Source organism: Myotis yumanensis, unplaced genomic scaffold (assembly GCF_028538775.1).
Source record: "Myotis yumanensis isolate MYYU_CA2020_CCGP unplaced genomic scaffold, mMyoYum1.0.hap1 SCAF_14, whole genome shotgun sequence".
In the NCBI taxonomy this organism is placed as follows: Eukaryota; Metazoa; Chordata; class Mammalia; order Chiroptera; family Vespertilionidae; genus Myotis; species Myotis yumanensis.
In genome coordinates this window covers 33,221,614-33,247,895 of record NW_027223765.1, presented here as the reverse complement: position 1 = coordinate 33,247,895, position 26,282 = coordinate 33,221,614, and the positions used below count along the sequence as shown (strand labels likewise).

General features: G+C 44.9%; 1 protein-coding gene across 1 annotated transcript; it reads left to right on the top strand.

Moving 5' to 3' along the window:
• The first annotated feature begins 71 nt into the window (after positions 1-71).
• On the top strand, positions 72-26,282 carry RBSN (rabenosyn, RAB effector). The gene is made up of 12 exons (XM_070433567.1): positions 72-167; positions 2,886-3,204; positions 8,068-8,208; positions 9,903-10,003; positions 11,170-11,215; positions 11,330-11,491; positions 14,328-14,569; positions 15,762-15,832; positions 21,885-21,971; positions 22,892-22,994; positions 24,218-24,319; positions 24,971-26,282. The coding sequence occupies exons 2-12, from the start codon at positions 3,057-3,059 to the stop codon at positions 26,105-26,107; spliced, it is 2,340 nt and encodes a 779-aa protein (XP_070289668.1). The 5' UTR covers positions 72-167; positions 2,886-3,056; the 3' UTR covers positions 26,108-26,282.

Genomic DNA, 26,282 nt, shown 5'->3' with positions numbered 1-26,282 from the left:
GCGCTCCTCGCTCAGCCTGGCTTCCGGTTTCCGCGCCGCCGCAGGTGCTGCTGCCGAGCGCCGAGCCGCCGATGGAGATGGCGTCCGCAGCTGTGTGAGAAACCGTGGAGGCCCAGATCCTGGGCGGAGACCTGGACGGGCCTGCGAGCCCGCGGAAGCCCGACCGGGTACAGAGGGCCGGCCAGGCCTGGCCTCAGGGGCGAGGGACGCGGCTCCCTCCGGCGCGGGGACGGGCGGGCCGCGCGGGTGTGGGACGGTGTGGCTGTGGTGGGTGTGCCGCGCCTGGTGGGCGATGTGGCTTTCGGGCCGCACGGTTCGCCCCTGGGTGCTTGCCTTGAGTGGGCGCTGCTGGGCTGTGTGGTTACGCGGGGCGTGTGCAGTTGTGTTTGGTGGTGTGGCTGAGGGGCGGCGGTGTTGGGGCCTGAGTTTGTGTGGGGTCTGTGTGGTGTGTGTGGAGTTGTCATGTCTGTCCTGTGGGGCTGAGTCTTCCGTGTTGTGTGTGGTTCTGCCGCCTGTGCCTACTCGTGTGGAGGCGGGTTTTGTGCGACTTTGAGGCCGTGATGAATGCGGCTGTGTGATGTGTAGCCTGGTGGGCCTGTGGCCGCGTAGCATTCGAGCTGGTGGGACAGGAGCAAGACGGCTGTGTGTTATTTTGAGGACTCGCATACGTTATGGTTGTGGGGTCTGGTTTGGGGCTTTGTGATAGAGCTTGGTTGTCGGTGATGTTTGGTCACAGGGTCTTAGAGTTTCATTGAATTTCTTCGCGATTTGTGCCAGGCGCTGGGCTAGACCTTGCGGATATGCTGGTGGGGAAAACTTCCGTCGTCCCTTTAGGTGGAGCTCAGTGCTGTGAAGCAGGGCAGGGGCTGCCCTGTCCGGTGGGAGGAGGCCCTGGCGAAGGGCATTTCCTGAGACCCTGAGGCTGGGTTGAGGTGTAGGTTGTGTGTGTGTGACTCGCGTTCGTTCGGGGTGAGCGCACCGGAAGGAAGGGGCTCTCGGGGTTAAAGCCCAGAGGACCCCCGGGCTGGGAGGGAGCTGGGCTGATGTGTCGGTGACCGCCTAGGAGAGGGGCCGAGATCTGCTTGTGTGCCGTCAGTCACGGGGCTTCTTCACCGGAAGGAAAACACAGCGGCCCGATGTGCCATTTGTTTATTTTCTGGGCCCCTGTCACCCTGCCCCGCTTCACCCGCCAGGCAGGCCCTCCTCAGGGGCCCTGTGGGCAAGTCCACCCAGAGCTGAAGGTCATGCATTCTCTCTCTCTCTCTCTCTCTTTCTCTCTCTCTCTCTCTCTCTCTCTCTCTCTCTCTCTCTCTCTCTCGGTTTCTGGCCTCGAGCTCTGGGGGAGGAATGTCTCTGCATTTGTGGAATGGTTTTGTCTGGGTTCTCCTTGTGGCTGGGTGTCTTTCTGAGGTGACACTGGAAGTGACTTTGCCATGGCCCAGTAAAACTGAGAATGTAACTTGTTAAGCCTTAAATTGTTCAAGCACCAAGTCTTTTTGTTTTTTTAGTTTTTAAAATCGTTATTGTGTGGTGTTTTTTTAATATATTTTTTTAATTGATTTCAGAGAGGAAGGGAGAGGGAGAGATACAAACATCAGTGATGAGAGGATCATTGATCGGCTGCCTCCTGCACGTCCCCTCCTGGGGAATCAAGCCCACAACCTGGGCATATGCCCTTGACCGAAATCGAACCCGGGATCCTTCAGACCGCAGGCCGACGCTCTATCCACTGAGCCAAACCGGCCAGGGCTAGTCTTTTTATTTTTGAGGCAGTGAGAACATTAGGCTTCCTGCTCAACTGTCACTTACTGGTTTATAAAATCTAGTAAGTTTACTGGAAAGAAAGTGCTGTACAAATAGAAAACACAAAATAGATTTTTCTTGCTCTGGCCAGAGTGGCTCAGTTGGTTGAGCATGGTCCCATGCACAGAGAGGTCACCAGTTCCATTCCCAGTCGGGGCCCGTGCTGGGGTTTCAATTGATCCCCAGTAGGGGGCATGCAGGAGGCAGCTGATCGAAGTTTCTCACATCTATGTTTCTCACATTGATGTTTCTCTCCCTCTCCCTTCCTCTCTCTAAAAAAAAAAAAAAATCAGTAAAAAATATTTTTTTAAAAGATTGTTCTTTTTTTAAAATATATTTTATTGATTTTTTACAGAGAGGAATGGAGAGGGAGAGAGAGTTAGAAACATCGATCAGCTGCCTCCTGCACACCCCCTATTGGGGATGTGCCCTCAACCAAGGTACATGCCCTTGACCAGAATCAAACCTGGGACCCTTCAGTCCCCAGGCCGACGCTCTATCCACTGAGCCAAACCGGTCAGGGCAAGATTGTTCTTTTTGACCACTAGGTTTCTAATGCTCTCCTTACACTGATGTTGGGAATTTTGTTCAGTTTGGTTTTATTAGGGCAGACACAATCTTTCTAATTGTTGTGTTTTTTTAACACAGGTGCAAGAGCTCGATGTTTGTGGTTGAATAAATGTTCAGGGTACAGAGAGTTGAAGGAGAACTTCTGTTTGTTGATAAGTACTTCAGACATTTCCCCTGTGGCTATACACTTTTCTGACGTTGGACCATTTGGAACAAATGTTAGAGAATTGCCTTAGTATTGTGTTTGCTGTTGAAGCTGAATTTTCCTTTCTTAGCTTCAAGAATCTGTGTTTCCCACTTTATTGAGTTTCCATTGTCCTGTGATGTTCTCATATCTTAGGTTTTGTGTTTTCATCTAAGGATTTGAGAAAGCAGTTTGTCTTCTCAAACTTCTGCTGAGCAAACATTAAAGACCCTTATTGAATTGTGGGGGGCGGGGGGAAAGGAAAATTCTCAATTCCTGCTAATTTGCCTGATTGACTTAACCCCCCTCTCTTATTTCCTTTCTCAAGGCTTCTCGTGTTCCAGAGAGGAAGCCCTGTCCAGGGCCATGATGCCACTTCCCCATCATCTGTGTGCTGCTTGGTTAAGCTAATGCTGCCGGAGCCTTGTTCCTTGTGGAGGAATCAGGCTGACTCTTGACATGAGGCCCCCGCATTGTGGGGGTTGAGAGGGATACTCCCATGGCTTCTCTGGATGACCCAGGGGAAGTTCGGGAAGGCTTCCTCTGCCCTTTGTGCCTGAAGGACTTGCAATCATTCTATCAGCTTCAGACACATTATGAGGAAGAACACTCTGGGGAAGACCATGATGTCAAAGGGCAAATTAAAAGTAAGAGGGGAGGATCTTGCTTATCCCATTCTGTCAGTGGGAGCTTTAACTCATGGGATAATTTTCATCAGCTTCCATGTTGCCACCAGAACATGATAATCATAAATTAATAATAATAGTCACAAACATATATCTAGTGCTTACCATGTGCCAGGCATTGCTCAAAGTCTCCCTGCATATTAACTTCATTTAATCCTCTCAATAGCTATGTGCCTATGAACCCAGTTCTACTGATGAGGGTATCAGACACAGATTAGATAACTTGCCCTAAAGGCACACAATTGGGCATAGCTAGGCTTTGAACCTAATAAACACAATTACTGTGTTCTGCTGTCTCCTGCTAGGCTGTTTAAATTATCTAACTGCCAGCCTATGAGGGTTTTGGAGTTGGATTCCTTTCCTTTGCTTTGAAAGTGGAGGCACATTATTGACTTATTGTCACAAATTCAAGCCTTCCTGCCATCTTCTTTCTTCCACTAGACCTTGTCCCCTGCAGCTCAGGAAAAGGAAGGTCATAGTTGAAAAACAAAGAAAAACAACCTAAAAAGTTAAAACTTGGTTTTTGAGCTTCCAAGGACTCAGGTCCTGGAGAGTTGCAGAAAGAATTTTTCAAAATAATTTTGACTATATGTAGTGTTCATTTCCTGGACTTCAGATTCGAATCCCTAAATACAATGCAGCTGCTCTGGAACTCACTTTTTAGTGATTCCGCTAACCTGCTTACAGCTGGTAGCATTTCTGAAGGCAATGAGACAAAGGATCTGGATGCTATATTCACAGATCTTTGTTGGGTGGGAGAAAGGAATGGTCATGTATTCCTAAGTGTACTTGGGCCTCCACACATGTGAATCACATGCACCTCCAATCAAATAGTCACACTCTATGTCACATGTTTTAGTTCAGAAAAAAAGAGTTGCTGAAAACATTGACACTTATAACTTCTGTCCAAATACATTGCAATGTAAAACATTTTCAAAATCCTGAGGCCTGTGATGGACCAGCTGGATTCTGACTGTAGAGGCTGGTGCAGAGTTATAACCATTAGGAAGCCCCCCCCCCCCCCCCCCCCGAAAAAAAAAACCACAAAACACGAAAAACAACACCCAACTTTTGCACTTACGTTCTCAGAATTCTTTTGCATACGTTATTTCACTTGACTCTCCTAGCAACCCTGCAACAAGGTGGTTGGTCTCATTTTAAGAGAAAAAGTGAGGCTCAGAAATGCATAACTTATCCAAGGTCACAGAGGAATTGGCAGAGCTAGGCTTTGAACCCAGGTCTTCTATCACCTCTAAGTCTAATAATGCTGTTCCTTCCATATGGCATCACTGCATATACTGCAGCTGGAAAACAAACAAACAAATTATCTAAATTTCCTTTGGACAACTGAAGGGCCTCCATGATTTTCAATGCGTGTCCAGATGTAGCATCAGCTGAACTGGGTCATATTGTGATATCACTAATACTTTGATGCCAGTGGGTAGAGAGGTTATAGAATGTCCTCAGATTTCTTTTATAATACCCCCTTTATTAGAGGAAAAATATTTAAGATTATTTAGGGAATAATAGATATGAGAATCTAGATAATACTAAATAGAGTGGAAATTTTGTTCCTTGTAAAGAAACTTTAAAGTATTCACTTGTTTTTTTCTCCTTCCACCACCCCCCTCCCCCCTCAATCTCTACTAAGAGATTGAGTTAAGCATTCTTTAGTCAGGGAAGAATTCTTAATTATGTTGTAATTTTCTCTATTTCAGAATCAGGAAAATAAAGTTTTAAAGATGGATATCGGAGATTTTTGAGAAATTCTTTGAGAAGAGGAACACCTCTCCATTTGGTCTTTTGATTTTTTTAGAAATTTTATGACATTGCTAATTTAAGCAAATGAAATATTAAAACCAAAAGAGTGAACCTTGGTTTCAGGTTTTGGAGGCAGTTTAAATAAAATATAAACTTGTCATTACTAAAAAGTCGTCAGTGGGTTTGGGCTCCAGCCCCGTTTCAACTTTAGTTTAGCACATCTACATAGAAGAAAAGGTGGTTGAGAATTAACTTGGCTTCTGCCTTGTGTTTTTTAAAATCATATGGGCTTGTTCTTAATTGGCCCCTCTTGAAGGGCTACACCTACCCTGGTGGGATCGCCAGGTTTTTCTATGCCTCATAAAGGTTACAGGGCATGGTCTTCCTGTTTAATTCAACACAGTTTAATCTTGTTTGCAAAAACGAGTTGATGTTTTCTAACTCCAGTTTCCTGTCTCCTAAACCCTTTGTTACATCAGGTACTTTCCTCTCTCCTGATGTAAAGAACACTACTTGATATATTTAAGAGGGTGTCCTTTAGCTCTGGAGAACCTTATTTTTCCAGTTGGAGAAAGCCATACCAGAGTGACTGATAAAGAATCTGCTTATTAGCCTGAATGGACATGTCTATAACCTTGTTAATTTCACACACACACACCCGCCTGCCAAGCCCCTCCATATCTGCATTTACATTTGAAAAGCTATGGGAGTGGTTTTGTTTGTTTGTTTTTTAAATCCTCACCTGAAGATATTTTTCCCATTGTTTTAGACAGAGTGGAAGGGAGGGAGGAGGGGGGGAGAGAGAGAGAGAGAAACATCAAATGGTTGCTTCCCACTGCACTGCAACCAGGGTGGGGGATAGAACCCACAACTGAGGTACTGCCCTTGACTGGGAATCGAACCATGTGGGCCGATGCTCTAACCACTGAGCAACCGGCCAGGGCTATGGTCATATTGTATTAAATCTGATATTTTCTACTTGATTCTAGTGGCAGAAACGGATAGCAGGCACCCAAGATTTAAGAGCATTATGAGAGCAACTTAGATTTGAGAATTCTTTTTCCCACCAGTTGACTGTTGTTCTATTTTGATAGCAGGTCCTCTCACCTCAACTGAGGTGGCTGAACTCCTTTCTGCAGAGGCACAGTTTTGAAATCAGTGCTGGCTCGGAAGAACTGAGGCTCTTGTTTCAGACATGAGGTTTCCAGTTCTAACCCTGGTGCCTGTAAGCTCTGATCTTTTCCCCTCTTTGATGTCATGTCCTCATTTGTAAGTAGGGATATTACCTGCCTCATAATGTGAGCATGAACTGGCATAAGGTATTTTTGAAAGTACTTTGCTAGCTCTAGCCAGTGTGGTCAGTGGTTAGAGCATCAATCCTCCCACCAAAGGGTTGTGGTTTTGATTCCTGGTCAAGGGTATGTACCTGGGTTGTAGGTTTGATCCCCTCCATGTGTGGGAAGCAAGCAATTGATGTCTCTCTCTCTCTTTTTTAAAAAATTATTTTTTAATATGTTTTTATTGATTTTTAGAGAGAGAGGGAGAGGGAGATAGAAATCTCGATAAGTCAGGCCAGTGTGGCTCAATGGTTGAGCTTCAACCCATGAACCAGGAGGTCACGGTTTAATTCCCGTCGGGGCACATGCCTGGGTTGCAGGCTCAATCCCCAGTAGGGGGCATATAGGAGGCAGCTAACTGACAATTCTCTCTTATCATTGATGTTTCTGTCCTCCCTCTCTCTCTCTAAAATCGACAGAAACATATTTTTTAAAAAAGAAACATCAATGAGAGAGAAATATCAACATCTATAAAGCAATGGAAAAAATATCCTCGGGTGAGGATTAACCAAAAAAAAAGGGAAGAAAGTACTTTACTTTGCCTGGTACATAAAAGGAATTAATTCAGGAAACATTCATTTTCTCTCTTTTACCACTAGATGTGTTGTGTTTTAAGTGTTATATCTGTTTCTTGAAGCTTTTTGTCAATATTCTCACACATACATTTGGTAAATGAGTAGAGGAAAAAGAATTCTATATACAGTTAAGCATTATGAGAACACAGCCCAAGGATCATGGTTTGGCTGAATCTCATCCTGGAGGTAAACAAGAAGTGTTTACTCATGAGTCCCTAGGGTAAATACTTTAGTATTGATTTAAAAAACTTTAATTGAGGTTTAGTTTACACATAAGTTTTTAAGTATACAGTTCGGTGAGTTTTGAAAATTGTATATCCTCATGTAACCACCTCTCCAATTAAGATATAGAAAAAAATACTTCCATTACCCTGGTCCCCTCACTGAAATTGTTTTTAACACTTTTATTTAATTGGACTTCTTACATTTACTGCTAATACTGGTAAGTGAATAGATTGCTCTGGTATTTGTAGTATAGTGGTTGAATGCTTATTATTGTATTTTATTTGAGATCCAGAATTTTCTTGAGCATTTAAAAAAAAAAAAAATATATATATATATATATATATCTTCGCTGAAACTGGTTTGGCTCGGTGGATAGAGCGTCGACCTGTGGACTCAAGGGTCCCAGGTTCGATTCTGGTCAAGGGCATGTACCTGGGTTGCAGGCACGTCCCCAGTGGGGGATGTGCAGGAGGCAGCTGATCGATGTTTCTCTCTCATTGATGTTTCTAACTCTCTATCTCTCTCCCTTCCTCTCTGTGGAAAATCAATAAAATATATTTTAAAAAATAATAATAAAAAAAATAAAGAAATATATCTTTATTGATTTCAGAGCAGAAGGGAGGGGGGTAGAGAGATAGAAACATCAATGATGAGAGAGAATCATTGATCTGCTGCCACCTGCACAAGCCCCACATTGGGGATCGAGCCCACAACTCTGGCATGTGCCCTTGACCAGAATCGAACCTGGGACCCTTCAGTCCACAGGCCGATGCTCTATCGGACACTGAGCCAAACCGGCGAGGACTTGAGCATTTTTTATATAAAGCATAATTATTTCTTTAACTCTTGTGTTTTGAGATCTCCCTCCACTCTTTACTGGCTGTTTTTTATGGATTCATTTATGGTGTTTTTTTCTATTTTTCAAGGTCTTGTTCAGAAGGCTAAAAAAGCAAAGAACAGGCTGTTAAAACGAGAAGGAGATGACCGAGCAGAGTCAGGGACCCAAGGATATGAGTCTTTCAGTTATGGAGGGGTTGATCCTTACATGTGGGAACCCCAGGAGCTTGGTAAGAAATTCTCTTCACTCATTCAGCAAATGTTTATTGAGCAAATGTTTATTGAGCATCTCTATGTTCTTGGTAATGTCTTAAGAGTTGGCTGAGGAGGCATCAGCAAACCAGAATGGTCTGAGCTTTTTGTGGACCTTATGCCTAGTGTAGTGAGAGGGAGAAAATGGATAAGAATGAGCTGAGCACCTCCCTTGTGTTAGGCACTGCGTTAAATGCTTCCCATGGGTGCTCCCATGGGTGCTCTCATTTAACACTCATCGCACCCCTTGGGGACCTGCCCAGGATCAGACACTGGAGTAGGGATCCAGGTCTGTGACATCAACCCAGGCACAGATTCCACTGACTGGACTGTCTCCTCTCACATAGGACATCACCTGCCTACTGAGAGGCACTGGTTTGCGCAGTTAATTTTATGAAACACATAATTATGGTACCATATATTTATTTTAAAAATAATCATCTTTTTTGAGTTGATGAAAATATTCGAAAATATGTTTTGGTAATGGTGGCACAACTCTGGATAAACTAAAAACAATTGAATTTGTACACTTCAAGTGGTGAATTGTATGTATGTGACTAATATCTCAGTAAAACTATTACCAAAAAGATCATGCTGCACAGAGATGAACTAGCTAATCTTACATGTGCTTTTTTATATTTTCATATTCATTATCTTGTTCACCTTTCACCCAAAGCCTTGTGAGATAGAATGCATAGTAACGTTCATTCCCACTTATATATGAGGAAACAGGCTCTAAAAAGGGGAATACTTACCCAGGGTCATTTATCATATTCTTATAGTGCCACTACGGAATGTGTCTTTTTGAATGAAGAAAGTTCTAGAACTGCACTGTCCAATATGATAGCCACTAACTACTAGTATATGTAGCTATTTAAATTTAAGTAAAATTAAATAAAATTAAAAGTGAGTTTTCCAGCCATACACTAGCCACATTTCAGATGCTCAATCTCCACATGTGGCTAGTGGCTACCATATTGGGAAGTAGAAACATTTTCATCAAGTCAGGAGAAAATGGCTTTAAAAATAATACTATACACATGTAATTATGAGTTATATCTGAAAGCCAATTAGAAACATGAAAGAGAAATTTCAGGTATGTGAATTATTTTAGCTTTTTAAAAAATATGTTTTTTATTGATTTTAGAGGAAAGGAGAGAGAGAGAGAAACATCAGTTGGCTGCCTCCTGCTTGCCCCATAATGGGGATCGAGCCCACAACTCCAGGCATGTGCCATGACTGGAAATTGAACCTGTGACCGCTCAGTACATGGGAGAGCATTCAAACAATTGAGCCATACTGGCCAGGGCCTTATTAGCTTTTTTGATAACTTATTTCGTGATAGCTAATGTTAAATTATCAGGGTGATTTTCTGAATAATTTGCCTGTTTCAATAGCTGAAGGAAGTCACAAATTTTGGGAAGGTCAAGCAAATGGAAAATTTTAGAAATTAATATTTACAGTCACCCCTAAGAACACGAAAGTAAATTTTAATTACAGTATGGTTAGAGAAGGAAATATACATGGATGCTTTCCTAGTTTTTGAATTTTTAGATTCTAAAATCCTAGAACTTTTACTTGTTTTTAAAATTTATTGAGGATAAGCAGCAAAGTAGAGAGGCTTCCTCAGAGAAATGACAAGTCAGATATCTCCCACCTCCTCTCCTTCTAGGTGCTGTGAGAAGCCATCTTTCAGACTTTAAAAAACACCGAGCTGCCAGGATTGACCACTATGTTGTTGAAGTCAATAAATTAATAATCAGGTTGGAAAAGGTAAACTTTGCTGTTTTAAAACACCTTTTTTCTGCAAGTATATATTTTCTGGGGGGAAATTACATTTCTGCAGCATGTATTATGTAGATTGTATATATTGGGTGCTGGCAGTGTCTGATGTTGGCAGAGCAATGCCTCACCTAGAGAGGTACAGAGAATGTGGGGGACAGTGCTCGCTGGCTGGTTTACTGAAGGAAATAGCCCAGGTTGACAGACTTGCCACATAGCCAGTTTCCCTTTTCCTTCCTATGAACCCACCTGGCTACTGCAAAACCTTTCTGTCTTCAGAGTCTTTCCTCTTCCTCTCTGGAGAAGCCTCTCCACCTTGCATAATCACACAGTGGAGCATAGTGTGTGATATCATTTCTTGGCAAACAGAGGAGCTGGTGACTAGGTCTCTGAGGAGAACTTGGTGTTGAAACATCTGGGCTAAGCCTTTTGTTCTCTGGTATGACTGCGTGTCCCATACCACGATCACTCTGTTTTACTTTGACCCTAGAAATGCTTGTTGTATATAAGCTGGATTGTGTGGTGGGCATGGCAGCAAACACCGGTACAGTTGTTGTTTTTCGTTTTTTAAATTTAATCCTCACCCGAGGACATGCTTATTGAGTTTTAAAGAGAAGGGAAGAGAGAGAGAAATATCGATGTGAGAGAGGAACATCTATCGGTTGCCTTCCCGTATGCACCCCGACTAAGAATTGAACTCGCAACCCAGGTATGTGCCCTGACGGGGAATGGAACCTGCAACCTTTCAGTGTATCGGACAACACTCCAACTAACTGAGCCACACCGGCCAGGACCTGGTACAGTTCTTTATGTGTACTATGAAGGAGGGAAATATGTGGCTAGGTTAGTTGTCCAGTAGGACTGTGGAGAATCAGGAGTTCTGCATTGCTTTCAGGAGCCACCCCCATCACATCTTTGCCTACCCCTGGTTAAGATTTAAAGGGCTAACTGACAATAAAGAGATTGAAAGTGGGTCATAGAAAGGGAGGTGCCTTCTAGATTATCCCATGTGAAATTGCATGTGACTTTGTGGGATTGGAGATGAGAGGTGAGACTTGAGAAATGCAGATATGGTCATTTCCGCTTAATGCCTCTTGCCTGTGAAAAGTGTATCCATCACCTGATAATTACATTTGGCACTATTTTCTCCTTGTCAGCTCACTGCATTTGACAGAACGAATGCCGAGTCAGCTAAGATCCGAGGTAACTCTAAGAACTTTGCTCACATTTTTATTCTATTTATCTTTCTCCCTGACCGAATTTCTTTTTTAAATGGCTTGCTTTTTCATTTTTTTTTTTTTTTTATTCTTTTCAAAGCAATAGAAAAGTCTGTGGTGCCTTGGGTCAACGACCAGGATGTCCCTTTTTGTCCAGACTGTGGGAATAAGTTTAGCATCCGTAACCGCCGCCACCACTGCCGGCTCTGCGGGTCTATAATGTGCAAGAAATGTATGGAGCTCATCAGCCTTCCCTTGGCAAGTAGGTAACATGGCAGCGGGACCCTAGACCCTAATCTCTTCCTGAGACTAGCTTGTTTGTTAATTACTACTGGGTGATTTTTGAACTTTTTTTTTGTTTAAATTAGTGGTGTTTGGGATCTTTATTCATGCACTTGTTGATTCAATGAAGCCCAGAACAGGGTAGGCACTGTGCTAAGGGCCAGGGATGCCATGGTCTACAAAAAGGGTTAGCAAACTGTTTTTGTAAAGTTCAGATAGTAAATATTTTAGATTTTGTGGGCTACCTATGGTCTCTGTGACATTTCTAAACAACTTTTTAAAATGTAAAAGCCATACTTAGCTCAAGGGCCATACAAAAACAGGCTGTACTTGGCTTATAAGTCATGTGTGCCCACCTCTGGTCTATAAGGCATTGTTCATTCCCCCAAGGAGTTCAGCATCTAGCAGGGGATATAGACTCACAAGCAGATAATTGCTTTACAAGAGATAAGTACAATGAGAGAAGTTGCATTAGGCACTCAGGAGAAGCTGACCAAATCTTTATCAGCTTTGCTTAGAAGTGGCAGGTGAGGGGTTGAGAGGAGACTATAGGAGACGGTCTTGAAAAATGAGCAGCAGACTCATCCTTTTCTTTGAGATAAAAGTCACAAATGTTCATTGTCATATAGAACAGCTGTAATGCCATAGTACAAGAGACACTGAGTGTTGTGGAGGCTGGGGGAGAGTGAGAACATGGCTCCTCAAGGTCAGAAGGTGATGTTCAGGAAGAGCTTTGAAAGATGACTAGGATTGCAAAGAGATGGGGCAGGAGGACATCCTGGGTAAACAGAACCAAAGGCATGGAATTTGGAAAGACCCTGTGGAAGGTTAGTGGATGAGCAAACAGAATATTTGGGAGAGTGTGGAAGACATATTTGAGAATTGTCGGAATGAAGCTGCAAAGGTTAGGTGGAACCAATGTCTAGAACTCTGAATCGCAGCTGGTTAAAAGTTGCTTGAGATGATCTTATGGGCTTTTGGCCAATTCTGGGACATTTGGGTGGTTTTGCAACCCTGGAGAGTTCCGCTGACCTTGCATGTGCTATTGTCTATGGAGCATCTGGACAACATGGAGCAGAAGCAGACGCTTCCTCTGTCCAGCTCCGACATCCACCAGCACACATTACCTTGATACTTTCCCTTTCTCCTTGAGATCGACTCCCTGTCTCACCTGAGACTTTATAAGCTCACTGTTAGACACTATTCACCTCTCTCCTCTTGGGTTAACTAACCAACATTTACTGGGCAGCTGCTATGAATTGGCCCTGTAGTATGTTTAGGGATATAAGTATGAATAAGTCATTTCTACCAATGAAAGAGTCACAGATTCCTAGGGCAGCTCGGGGGTGTACATAACCTGTCATAGGGAGAAAAATGAAAAGTTCTCCATGAGAACTCATACAACTTAACAAAAAGAAGATAAACAATCCAATCAAAAAATGGGCAAAGGATCTAAATAGACACCTTTCAAAAGAGGACATTCAGAAAGCCAAGAGACATATGAAAACATGCTCAAAGTCACTAATCATCCGAGAGATGCAAATCAAAACAACAATGAGGTACCATCTCACACCTGTCAGAATGGCCATCATCAACAAATCAACAAACGACAAGTGCTGGAGAGGATGTGGAGAAAAAGGAACACTTGTGCACTGCTGGTGGGAATGCAGACTGGTGCAGCCACTATGGAAGGCAGTATGGAGGTTCCTCAAAAAATTGGAAATGGAACTCCCATTTGACCCTGTGATCCCACTACTAGGAATATATCCCAAGAAACCAGAAACACCTATCAGAAAGGATATATGTAACCAGATGTTCATAGCACAATTCACCATAGCTAAGATCTGGAAACAGCCTAAGTGCCCATCAGTAGATGAATGGATTAGAAAACTGTGGTACATCTACACGATGGAATACTATGCTGCTGTTAAAAAGAAGGAACTCCTACCATTTGCAACATCATGGATGGAACTGGAGAGCATTATGCTAAGTGAAACAAGCCAGTCAATGAAGGAAAAATACCACATGATCTCACTCATTCATGGATAATAAAGACCATTACAAACTTTTGAACAATAATAGATACAGAGGCAGAGCTGCCTCAAACTGATTGTCAAACTGCAGTGGGAAGGCCAGAGAGAGTTGGGGGGCAGGAGGGAGGGGAGTAAGAGATCAACCGAAGGACTTGTATGCATGCATATAAGCATAACTAATGGACATAAGACACTGGGGGGTAAGGGAGGGTAGGGGTTTGTCAAGGGCGGGGGGGAAAAAAGGACACTTATGTAATACCCTTTGTAATACTTTAAGCGAAAAAAAATAAAATAAAAAAAAAAAAAAAAAAAGGAAAGTTCTCCATGAGGGGCAACATGGTAAGAACTGATAGGAAAGGCAGATCATTTTTGCCTCGAGGACTAGGGGAGGGCTTCCTGGAGGATATGCCTTTGAGCTGAGCTTTGGAAGGTGTAGGAGTCAGGTGTTTGGGAGTGGGGAAGGCTGTTAGGACAGTCCAGGAAGAATGTGGGTTGTGTCTGAGGCGTGGCAAATGGAGGGGGCAGTAGGAGGTCAGGCTAGGCTAGGGGTGGGCCTTAGAACCTCAAAGACAGACTAGGTGGTCTGGCTCTTTCCTGGATGGCAATGGGAGTCCCTCCCGCCACAGAACCTGACCCCAGGAAGGCAGAGATGTGGGTACTTCTTGCTTATAGGCAGAGCCTGCTCTTATCTCACCAGCAGCATGGACTCCCCTCCTGTCGTGGGCAGTGGAGTGATTGGAGGCTTCAGGCTCACTGCTGCCTGTCCTGTGTTGTGCTTTACAGATAAGCTCACCAGTGCCAGCAAGGATTCCCTGAGCTCCCATACGAGCCCTAGCCAGTCACCCAACAGTGTCCATGGCTCCCGCCGGGGCAGCATCAGCAGTGTGAGCAGTGTGAGCTCCGTCCTGGATGAGAAGGATGATGACCGGATCCGCTGCTGTACCCATTGCAAGGGCACGCTGCTCAAGAGAGAGCAGCAGATTGACGAGAAGGAGCACATCCCCGACATTGTGAAGCTCTATGAGGTGACTTGCTGAGTGCAGTCCTGGGTCTGATTCGAGAGGCAGATGGGGCTGCTCATTACATCCATGCCTGCAGATTTGGGAGGATGATCTGGAAAGTTGTTTCTTTGACTCATTTTTAGTTTCTGCTAAAGGGCCGTGGCATGATTTCCTAACTAGGGCCCTGGGTGAGTCACAGACGCATCCTGGGTGTGTTGCCACAAACTTGTTCCCTCACTTTCTTGCCCTTTTGAAAACAGATGTTGGAGGCTTTGGTGGCCCTGGGACAAGAGGAGAAAGGATTGTTGCCATGTGGTGTGGACAGGTTCTGTGAGTGAGGGTGGAAGCTGGAGCTGGTGGTGACAGTGAGCCAGAAGAGTCCTGTCCCCATTTAAGTCCATTCACATGCCTCAGTTCTAGAACACCTTTAGTAGATGCTACTTTGAGAGGAACATAGTGTAGTACAAACACATGAGATTTAGTGTCAGAAAGGCTGGCCTCCCAATGGCCAGGTGAAACCTGCAAGCTGAGGAAGTAGGGAGGGAGGTGGGAAGAGATGAGGGGGAGGAGATGAGCCCTGGCAGAGGAGGCAACTCATGTGAAACTCTGAGCAGAGGATCAGTGTCTGGCTAATGGCACTGAAGGGTCCCTGTTAGCAGTTCTGCAGCTTATAATGGCTGTGTTTCTGGAACCACCATGAAAATATTCAAGTTATTAAAAATGGTGTTAATTAAACCCTATGCTGAGCTGCAGATGCAGCCATTATCCATCCTTTACGTGGAGTTCATGACCTGATAACTCATTTTGTAAGTTGCCACTGTGCTTTTTGCTTCTGTCTTTTTTGAAGTAAGCTTTGGCGATGCCTTGTGCTGGTGTCTTCCCTTGGCAGAGAAAGTCCAACTAATTCAAGTAATTTAGAAATTCCACCTAAAAACAACTAATCTTTTTCTCTGCCTCTATAAACTCTGGCTTGTGTCTTGGAAGGCCTTGTTCCTCTTTCCTTCCTGCAAGATTTTCTGCTTGTAAAGTAGGTCTGTGACTCAGGAAATGGATAACAGTAAAAAGAAACAAAAAACCCACAAAAAAATGCACTATCTGCATTTTTCTATTTTAGAAAACTATACAGTTTAAATGTATCTTTGTTGATGCAGCATAACTTCTGGGTAGGCTTTTCTGTACCCTGAGAGCACCACTTACTCTTCTTTTTTGTTCTTAGAAACTACAGCTTTGCATGGAGAAAGTTGACCAAAAAGCTCCTGAATACATCAGGATGGCAACATCATTAAAGTAAGCTATTCCTCTCTGTTTTTCTGAACCAGTGCTGACTTGTTTTAGGCATTTTAGGTCAAATCTTTAGTAGCTGAAAAGGAAATCTTAACTCTGGCTGTGCTTTTCTTCTGTGACCGACCGCAGAGAATCTTTGTCATGTCTCTTTCCTAACGGCACTGTTACCGTCCTCTGTAGCTACGTTGAGGGAACCCCAGCTACTCTGATTGAGCAAGTTGGGGAAGGGCCTCAGGCGACAGGCACCATTGCCAAGTGCAGCATCTGGAGGTGAGCAAGAGCAGTGTGTTTCCTGCTCATGCCTGGGTAGATGCCACTTCAGGGTAACACTGAGGTGTCAGGGCTTAGAGCAGGCACTTCCTTTAGAGCAGGGGTGGCAAATGCCAGCCCATAAGCCAAATCTAGCTAGCCATCTGTTGCTCCTGCTTTTTTTCTTGTTAATCCTCACCCAGGGATAGTTTTCCCTAGCTTTTAGCTAAAGTTGAAGGGAGGGAGAGAGGGAACGAGGGAACGGCAGGGAGAGAGAGAGAAACATCGATGTGAGGGAGACACGTGGAGTGGTTGCCTTCCACATGCACCTCAACTGGGGCAGGGATTGAACCTGTAACTGAGATACATGCTCTTGACTGGAATCGAACCCACGATCCTTCAGTATGTGGGCCGACACTCTAAACACTGAAAAACACCAGCCAGGGCTAACTCTCTTTCTCTTTTTTTTTTTTTTTTTTTTTAATGAAGATAAAATTCACTTACCATAAAATTCACTACTTTAAAATATACAGTTCAGTAGTTTTTAGTATATTCACAAACATCACCACTGCATTAATTTTAAAACATTTTCGCCCTGCCCTGGCCGGTTTGGCTCAATGGATAAAGCATCGGCCTGTGGACTGAAGGGTCCCGGGTTCAATTCCGGTCAAGGGCACATGCCCAGGTTGCAGGTTCGATCCCCAGTAGGGGGTGTGTAGGAGGCAGCCAATCAATGATTCTCTCATCATTGATATTTCTATCTCTCTCTCCCTCTCCCTTCCTCTCTGAAATCAATAAAAATATATTTAAAAAAACACACACACATTTTCACCCTGACTGGTGTGGCTTAGTTAGTTGAGCATTATCCTGTGCACCAGAAGGTCACTGGTTCGATTCCTGGTCAGGGTAAATGCCCAGGTTGCCAGTTTGGTCCCCAGTTGGGATGCATATGGGAGGCAACCGATTGATGTTTCTCATATTGATGTTTCTCTCTCTCACTCTTCTTCTCCCTTCCTCGCTCTAAAGTCAATTAAAAAAATTTTTTTTCATCATCCTGATAAGAAACTCCCCACTCATTAGCAGTCATAGCTCATTCCCCCTCTCCCTTTATGGAAAAAAAATTGCTGACTTTTTCTTAAGAGCTTTGCTCCTTCTGAAGGGTAGTGATGTGTGAGCTAGAATTTGAGGTGCTACTACTAAGTCAGATCCCAGCAGTGTTTTCCCAGCCTTCAGAAGAAAAAATTATGGTATTCAGGTTTTCAGTTTGAGGATTGTCTGCCTTTGTTTTAAGTCTGTGTTGCCACCTGTCATTTTTGTAGTGTTGCATGTAGGATTAGATGTGCTTTGTTTAGAATAAACCTGTATTTTTATTTGGACACATCCAGTGGCAATATTGTATAGTGGTTTCAAAAAACAGAGGGTGTCAGTGACCTTTATGATGTCAATGACCATGTTCTAAGCTCATTGTGGAACTTATATATAAAGAAAATTAACTTTTTTGTTTGTATAGTCCTTAAAGAGTTTCCTGACTCTCGAGTTTGTAAATCTTTGACTTACAAAACACGAAAGACTAAATCCAGTTGTTTTGTGGCAAAAACACCCCTTCTTTTACATCTCTTCCTGACTCTACTGTTATTTTGGGTCTCTTCTTCCCTTCCCTGTTCTTCCCCCAATGTTTCCCAGCCCACAGGGAAGAGAACAGCAAAAAGGTAGGGAAACCATTCTGGCCCTGTCCCAGTTTCCCTCCATCCTAACAACTAGATGTCTCCAGCCCCTGGCAGCAGACAGTGGAAGAGGAGCAGATCCTATTTCTTGAGCCCTCTCAGCCACCACTGTCCCATGGCCCCTTCCTCCTTATATTTGTACCTCCTAGACCCCAATTTTTCTCTTTCCATTCCTTAGCCTAGAGCAGTGGTTGGTAAACTGCGGCTTGCGAGCCACATGTGACTCTTTGGCCCCTTGAGTGTGGCCACGAAGTTTCAATCACACTATACGTGCGCACCCGCATGTGTAATTTTGTGGACGAGCCATACTCAAGGGGCTGCAGTTTGCTGACCACTGGCCTAGAGCACTGTTTCTAAAGAACAGCAGGGAGCCCTGGCTGGTTTGGCTCAGCGGATAGAGCGTTGGCCTGCGAACTGGAGGGTCCCAGGTTCGATTCCGGTCAAGGGCATGTGCCTGGGTTGCGGGCACATCCCCAGTGGGGGGCGTGCAGGAGGCAGCTGAATCGATGTTTCTCTCTCATCGATGTTTCTAACTCTCTATCCTTCTCCCTCTCCCTTCCTCTCAGTAAAAAATCAATAAAATATAGTATTAAAAAAAAAAAAAAAAAGAACAGCAGGGAAATGAGCAAGAATTTCAGTCTGCCCTCTCTGTGAGCAGGTTGGAAGCAGAACCCCAGGTGATTCTGACATATACCTCCCCCAGATGGAAAGTTCTTGGCATGGAGAATCCTTTTCCCCCTGGAGCTTTCTGGAATCCGCACCCCTCCTGTCTCCCTGCCTATTGGTTTGACATTAGAGCAGGACGTCAGCAAGGAAAGCTGTGCTCCTGGAAGTTCCATCTGGCACTCAGTGTTTTCCTCATGAAATTGTTACCAAGGGACTCCTCTCCCTGAGTTCTGTTGGTTTTTGCTTTGTGCCTCAGACACAATTGTGGTTCATGGACCTCCCTAGCCAGGTGGGAGCTACCATACTGAGCATATTTCCAAATGTCTAACTCCTACTCCTCCTCTTAGAAAGGCTGGTTCTAAAGGGCTTTACATGCATTTCATTCCCTTACTCTTTCATTCAGTGGATAGTTATCAAGCACTAGCTCTATTCCTAGCACCAATCTAGGTGCTGGGGCTGCAGCAATGAACAGTGAAGATCATGTCCACTTTTGTGGAGCTTCATTTTTGTAGGAGTACAGGACTTATCCAAGTGAACAAATAAGGAACAGGATAACTCCAGATGTGATCGTTGCTCTGAGGGAAATGCAGTTGGTTGACATAATTGCAACCAGGGGAAGTGATTTCAGATTTGGGCCAACCTTGTTATTTTCCACATGACTTGGAGATATTGAAATAAAGCACAGGTCTTCTCAATTCTAGTCCAATGTTCTTTTTTGCAAACTAAGTAGTGAAAGATAATGGAACAGTCTTACTGAATCCTCAAATTACAGCACACACCAACATTTTTCCAGCTAGGATTGTTTTATAGATGGTAAAATAGGTAAGTGCAGCAGTCCTTTCTGCTTATTTAACTTAAATTGCTGCTGCTTCAGAAGCGGGGTTGAGTGGCCAATGCTCAGGCTGGATTAATAGCTGCAAGATCTTCTAAAATGTTTCTCTTAGTAAACTGATTAAGCTTGATCCATGTGCTAGTTACTGAGGACATAAAATGAAAAGCTACAATCACAGCGCTTGGAATGTAAAAGTCTGGTGGGGGTGACAGATTTGTAAATGATCAATTCTAAGACCACACAATAACTGCTGTTGTTTCTCTGAGGTGGAGTTAAACCGCTTCTGGCCTTCCCTGTTGTCCCTTGCTCCACCCTGGGCAGAGTTCCTCCTCCTCCTTCTGGATTTGGAGTCAAAATGCCTTTCTCATGTAGGGAGCAGTTGTTCATGAGACCCAAGAGCATGGGGCAATTGATGCAATGCTGGGCTGCATATCGCTATTGGGGATCCCTTGATCAGCTTTCCAGTTGTTCCTGTTGTGTCTGGGTAGCCTTTGAGTGAGAAAAGCCAAGTGATTTCTACTCTGATGTAGTGTAACCAATTCATTTAGTAAATGACTTCATGCATCTTACTAGATACAGTGAAATTGTTTAGGGGAAGTAGACCAAAGAAGGTTAAGTTGCATTTATTTTGGTGATGAGTTTAAGAGCTAATCCTTGAGGCCTATGTTGTTTGCAAACTTTTGTACCACATTATGTGCAAAAGTCTGAAATGCCACTTGGAGAGAATTAACTGTGTGTCCCTTTGTGAGGCCTTAAATTTTAGAGTCCTCTTAGGCTATACTCTTTAGTCCAGCGGTTGCCAACTGGTGGTCTGCAGACCACTGGTGGTCTGTGAGGTCCGAAAGGTGGGTGACCGCTGCTCTAGTCAGTGTGATGAAATGTACAATGGCTTCTAAGTAGTACGATATTTGCTAGCAAATTGAAATAGAGATTCCAAGTGAATTCATTTTCTCAACTTTGATGCATGGACAATTAATGATTATGCCATTAACATTTTGTTCTTGAAGAAAGTAAGTGTCCAAATTCTAATTAATATACATTTACTTAATTCATACATATTGGAGACCTTTGTTTTTCAGTCATTTTAAATGATGTTGAAAAATTGTTCAGTGTGTACCTATCTACACTAATAAAAGAGAAAGATGCAAATTGACCATATCTTTGTGACACCCACCAGCCAATCAGGAGTGAGTATGCAGATTAACCCAACAAAGATGGTGGATTCATTTGTATACGCAGGCGCCCAGCGGCTGGAGGTGGGGTGGGGCTGGGGGTTCCGCACTGCCTCAGCCGCTCTGAGCCTCTGGGCAGCATGGGAAGGCAGAAAGGCGGCTCGTGCATTAGGCCTCTAGTAAAAGCCTAAGCAACAGTTATGACCAAATGACTGGAACGATCAGTTGACCAGTTGCTATGACATGCAATGACCACCAGGGGCAGACGCTCAATGTAGGAGCTGCCCACTGGTGGTCAGTGCGCTCCCACAGCCAACCTCCCGCAGCCCTTCCCCCTGGCTGGCTGGCCCCCATGGGCCCCTGGTGTTAAACCATTTGTAGAGACCTGCTTCTGGGTCGGGATTTCGTATGTAGAGAGCAGTTCCCTCACTGCAATCTATTGAAAATCAGCCCTCAACACAAGGGTTTGTCTTGCTCCTGTCCTCTCCCTTCTCTGGGGGCCGCCCGCCCACTGCGGTGGTGGTGTGGTGGCAAGAGAAAGAAGTGGGGGAGGTGGGGAACCGTGTGGTGGCGGGGCGCCGATGGCAGCGTCAGCGTCCGTTCCTTCTGCGCCCCACCCAGCAACTGTCACCTCCTCTTGCGACCCTGCCAGAGCCTTTGGGCCTGGGCTGGGATGAGGATCCGGGAGTGGGTGGCAGTGGGCGCTGCCCCTTTTCCCAGGGGGCTGAGGGCTGGCTCCCTCCTTGGGGCTGGCAGCCAACCTTCCATGGTCCCTCCCCCCGCTGGCCAACCTCTCACGGTCCCTCCCCCTGCCCCCCGTGCACGAATTCGGCCTCTAGTCTCCCTACATATAAAAGGCTAATATGCAAAGTATCCCCTCAGGAGTTCGACTGGGAGAACGGGAGTTTGATCACTCGCTGTGACGTGTGCTGACCACCAGGGGGTGGTGTGGAACATGGCGGGCGACCAGTGGTGGCAGCTGGGTGCTGAAGGAGTGAGGGAAGGGGGAGGCGGGGAGGCGGGGCGAACTGTGTGGTGGTGGTGTGCAGGTGGCAAGGGAAGGAGGAGGTGGGGAGGCAGGGAGCCTGATCGACCCTGATCACCGGCCAGGCCTAGGGACCCCACTCGTGCATGAGTTTCGTGCACCAGGCCTCTAGTATAAGCCATAAAAACAATTGATAATGTGAAAATTAAACTCAGTTAATGTAACAGATTCAGTAGTCAGTAAGCTAATTTAGCTTTTCAAAGATATGTTGTATCTAAATCTTATGAAAGCCCAATTTATCTTAATGCAATTAAATATTAAATCATGATAATTTTTTCACTGTAGAAATAAAATGACTCCTGGCTGTATATTTTCTGAAAATAAAAAATGTAAAAACCTAAAATAAAAATCTCTGATTTCTCCTTAGTGCTGGAGAGACAACCTATAGGCTGGAACATGCCAATGACCTTCGGGTAGAAGTGCAGAAAGTGTACGAGCTAATAGACGCTTTAAGGTAATGTTTAGTGATGTCTTACCTGCTGCCTTGAGAGGAGGAGGTGCTATTTTAATGAGGTAGTGGGTGACTAGCAGACCTGAACTTACCTGGAGTCCTGATGACAGCAGTGTTTGTAATGATGAGGCTGAGGAAGGTGTCGGCTTTGGCACTCAACACATCTCAGTAACTTTTGGTTAAGGATTTCTAGTGAGTTTATTATAACGGAACATGAGTTTATTGAACACCAGCTGTGTGCCAGGAAATATCACTGGATATTTTCATAGAGTGCAACTCATTTATCCTATCAAAGTTACCCTGTGAAGTAGGGATCAGCACCCCATTTTATAGTGAGAAAATGCACCACAGCTAGCACAAGTGGTGGAGCCAGGATTGAAACCCAGATTCTTTCTTCAAATCAACAGCTACTTTTTAACTGTGGACTGGATGTTGGGGTTAAATCAACCCTTTGCAGTGTAGGAAGTACAGTGACTCCGGGAAAGAACTGGGGTGAGGAATCCTTGTTCATCCGTACTTGCAGGACTGGCTACGTAATTTGTGGGGCCTAGTGCAAAGTGAAAATGTAAGTTCTTGTTCAAAATTGTAAGAATTTTAAGACAGTGACAGCAGAATATTAAACCAAGCATGTGGCTCTTCTAAGCACCAGACCCATGTGTGGTTGCTCATCACTCACCCTTGAAGCTGCCCCTGCACCCATGGTCAGTCCCTCGATGGCCAAGTGTTTGTCATGTACCCTGTGCTGTGTTAGGGGCCTTGGATACAGCCAAAGGGTAAGAAACGGGCTTTGCCTTCAAGGACTTCGGTGGAGCCTCTAATCTGTCTCCTCCACAAATCTTCCCAGCATGCAAGCCTGGCAACTCAGAGACTTTGTTTCTGAGGCTGACAGTGCTTGTTACATTGATGTGTTTGTTCCAATTCAGTAAGAAGATCTTAACCTTAGGCTTGAACCAGGACCCTCCACCACATCCAAACACTTTGCGGCTGCAGAGGATGATCAGATACTCGGCTACACTTTTTGTGCAGGTAAAGCCATCCTGGGGTGGCAGAAACATTGCACTTGCCTCCCTGCTCTTCTACCTTTCAGGAGGCAGACCAAGCCACTGGCTTGTTCATTTCCTCTTTGACATTGATTACTTTTTAAGATTAAAAATGCATTATGCCACATTTAGAGAAAAATCTGTATTTCAAAGAAAAGTAAAAACTACTTTTAATCCTAATGTCCCCAATATCACCACTCATTATTCTGGTACATATATTTTTTTTTCCTTTACATTTATAATATAATTGTTATGATTAGTGTTTATTTGCACATTTGTGTCTTCTCTTTTTATCACTGAATTTTATATCATAGTACTTTTTTACATGGTCCTCAAAGAGCTATCATTTGAATACTGCTACAAAGTACTGCTTTGATATATATACCATCCTTTATTTAATTATTCCCTTTTCATTGGACAGTTGATAGACTTCCATTTTTTGCCATTATGAGTACTGCCTGTTGGATATATGTGTACGTAGTATTTCTTCCTTGGGATAAGAGCCTAAGGGACTTTTCCTGGGCCATTGGGAGGAAACAGCTGATTGTTCAAGGGCAGACTAAAGTTAGGTGGTTAGATCTGATTGTTTCTACCTCAGGAAGCTCCTCGGGAGTCACATTTAACCACCTTTGGGCTCCATGAAAGAGAGACTTAATAAAGTCCTATTGGGTTAGTTTTCCAACATTGTATTGCAGAGAATTAGGCCTTTCTCCTTTTGATTAGTGGCTATATTCCACAGTCATTTGGTGAGTGTCTGCTGTGTACCAGGCAATGTTCTAGGTGCTGGGTATCCTGCCGTGAGCAAAAAGGCAACATTCCTGTTCTCACAAAGCGTCTGTTCTAGAGAGGGGGTTAGATGAGAAACAACTAAAATATACAGCTTACGTTGGAAAGTGCTGTGGACAAATACAAAGCCTAGAAAGGCTGGTGGGAAGCTCGGGTGGAGGCTTACACGTTTAGGCAGGTGGGCAGGGAGAAGGCCGCATGGGGAAGGTGAGAACTGGGATATCTGGTATTGGTCATTTCATGAGGGACAGGCAGGCCCATTTGCAAGCTGACTCTCTGACCCATTTAGGGGTTTAGTCTTTTTTTACTACTGCTAATTAATGTGACCGTCCAAGGATGGAATGGCTTAGCCTAAACGACTCTCACCACAGGGCTAAGGTTCATTAAAGGTTTAAATGTAACATTGTCTATGAATCCCTGTAGGAAAAGTTGCTTGGTTTGATGTCACTGCCAACCCAAGAACAGTTTGAGGAACTAAAGAAAAGGAAGGAAGAGATGGAAAGGAAGAAGATGCTAGAGAAACAGGTGAGTGAAGCTCGGGGATGCTGGCATCTGGCTTCCTCTCTGGGGCTCTTTTGAGCACAGAGGCCTCCCCATGCTCCCAAGAGCTCCTGTGCGGTTGTGCACCAGAACTCTTGCTCTCTCTAGTTTCCATTTGTCTTCTGTTCTGTTCTGGCCTCACTCTCATCTATAGACATCAGAATTGTTTGTTTTCCTCTGCAAGTCCTATTTTTCTTTCAGAGGTGCTACTGGTTTTCTTCTGTCCAGAATACCATGGAGACTGGCTGTCCTCCCTCTATTACAGGTTGCAGAGGACCCAAACATCAGGAAGTTCTTTGTAGAACACTTTGGAATATGCAATATTAAATGTAATACTGTGTGAGTTTCTAGTGTAGATGAGTGCTTTAAGACAAGTGTATGGCCAGTGGATCTAAAATTGAGAAAATTTTATCCTTTAACTTACTGTTACTTTATTTTTGAGAATCAGGGTTTGTCCCTCCTCTCCCCCTGAAACGAAAGCATGTTTTGATTTTAGTAGTTGGCTGTCTTAGTCCTGAAGTGGGCAGTTGGAGTCTCACAGGGACAGGAAAAGTGAGACTGCAGAGGGCAGCTGGTTGTGTGGCTGCTGATGTCCTGGTGACTGTTTTTTTCTCTTTGGTTCTGCTGTCTCCCTAGGCTTCCCTGGAATCCCAGCGAAGGCTTGAGGAAAGGCGGAGTGACCTGCCATCTCGTGCCAATGGGGAGGTGGTGTACCTTCGAAGAGGCTCTGCCCCCTTGAGAAAGGCTGAGGGCTGGCTCCCCCTGTCAGGAGGTCAGGGGCAGAGTGAAGACCTGGACCCCCTCCTCCAGCAGATCCACAACATCACATCATTTATAAAGCAGGCCAAGGCCGCAGGCCGGACAGATGAAGTGCGCACCCTGCAGGAGAACCTGCGGCAGTTGCAGGATGAGTATGACCAGCAGCAGACAGAGAAGGCCATCGAGCTGTCCCGCAAGCAGGCCGAGGAGGAGGACCTGCAGCGGGAACAGCTGCAGAGACTGTGTGAACGGGAGTGGGAGCGAGAAAGGGAGCAGTTCCAGGCGGCATCCTTGCACACACGGACCCGGTCACTGGACTTCCGAGAAATCAGGCCTTTTCAGCTGGAGCCCAGCACAGAGCCTTGCACCCACCTTGCTCATGCTTTGGATCTGGGTTCTTCCCCAGTTCAGAGCAGTGCAACTCCCAAGACCCCTTCACCCAGCTCTGCTCTTGAGCCTATCAGAGTGTGGTCTGGGCCCCCAGCCCTTGGCCAGGAATTCTTGCCCCAGAGCACCATGTCACAGCAACGCGAGGTGCCCTCCCTAAATCCCTTTGAAGAGGAAGACTCCTCTAGCCCTATAGCAGAGGTCTCTACCAGCCCTCGTGCTGCAGAGCCTTCCTGTGGCCCTCCATCCCGCATCCTCAAAGAGTACAATCCTTTTGAGGAAGAGGAAGAAGAGGTGGCAGTGGCGGGGAATCCCTTCACTAACTCAAACAGCCCAGCACCCAACCCCTTCAGTGAGGAGGATGAGCGGCCTGTTCCTGGCAACCCCTTTGAGGAAGCCACCTGTACCAACCCCTTCGAGATGGACAGTGACAGTGGGCCAGAGGGCGAGGAGCCCATAGAGGAGGAGCTCCTCCTCCAGCAGATCGATAACATCAAGGCGTACATCTTTGATGCCAAGCAGTGCGGTCGCCTGGATGAGGTGGAGGTACTGACAGAGAACCTGAGGGAGCTGAAGCGTACCCTGGCCAAACAGAAGGGGGGCTCTGACTGGCCACTGGGCAGGTAGAGCACCTTTGCGTCCAGGGGCCTGGCAGGAGCGGGTTGGTGGAATTGATGGGCAGGAGGCAGGATGAGAATTCAGATGCATACAGCTTAGGGGAGGAAATCTGCTATTTCATGCTGTGTACTTGGAGGTTTTGTCACTACAATTGAAAAATAAATGGGATCTAGAACAGGAAGAA

Excerpts from the sequence above, each read along its gene's own strand:
- RBSN (XM_070433567.1), top strand. The coding sequence starts at position 3,057 with ATGGCTTCTCTGGATGACCCAGGGGAAGTTCGGGAAGGCTTCCTCTGC. Across the intron at positions 14,570-15,761 it reads ACATTGTGAAGCTCTATGAG|AAACTACAGCTTTGCATGGA; the intron begins GTGACTTGCTGA and ends TTTTGTTCTTAG. Across the intron at positions 22,995-24,217 it reads CGGCTACACTTTTTGTGCAG|GAAAAGTTGCTTGGTTTGAT; the intron begins GTAAAGCCATCC and ends GAATCCCTGTAG.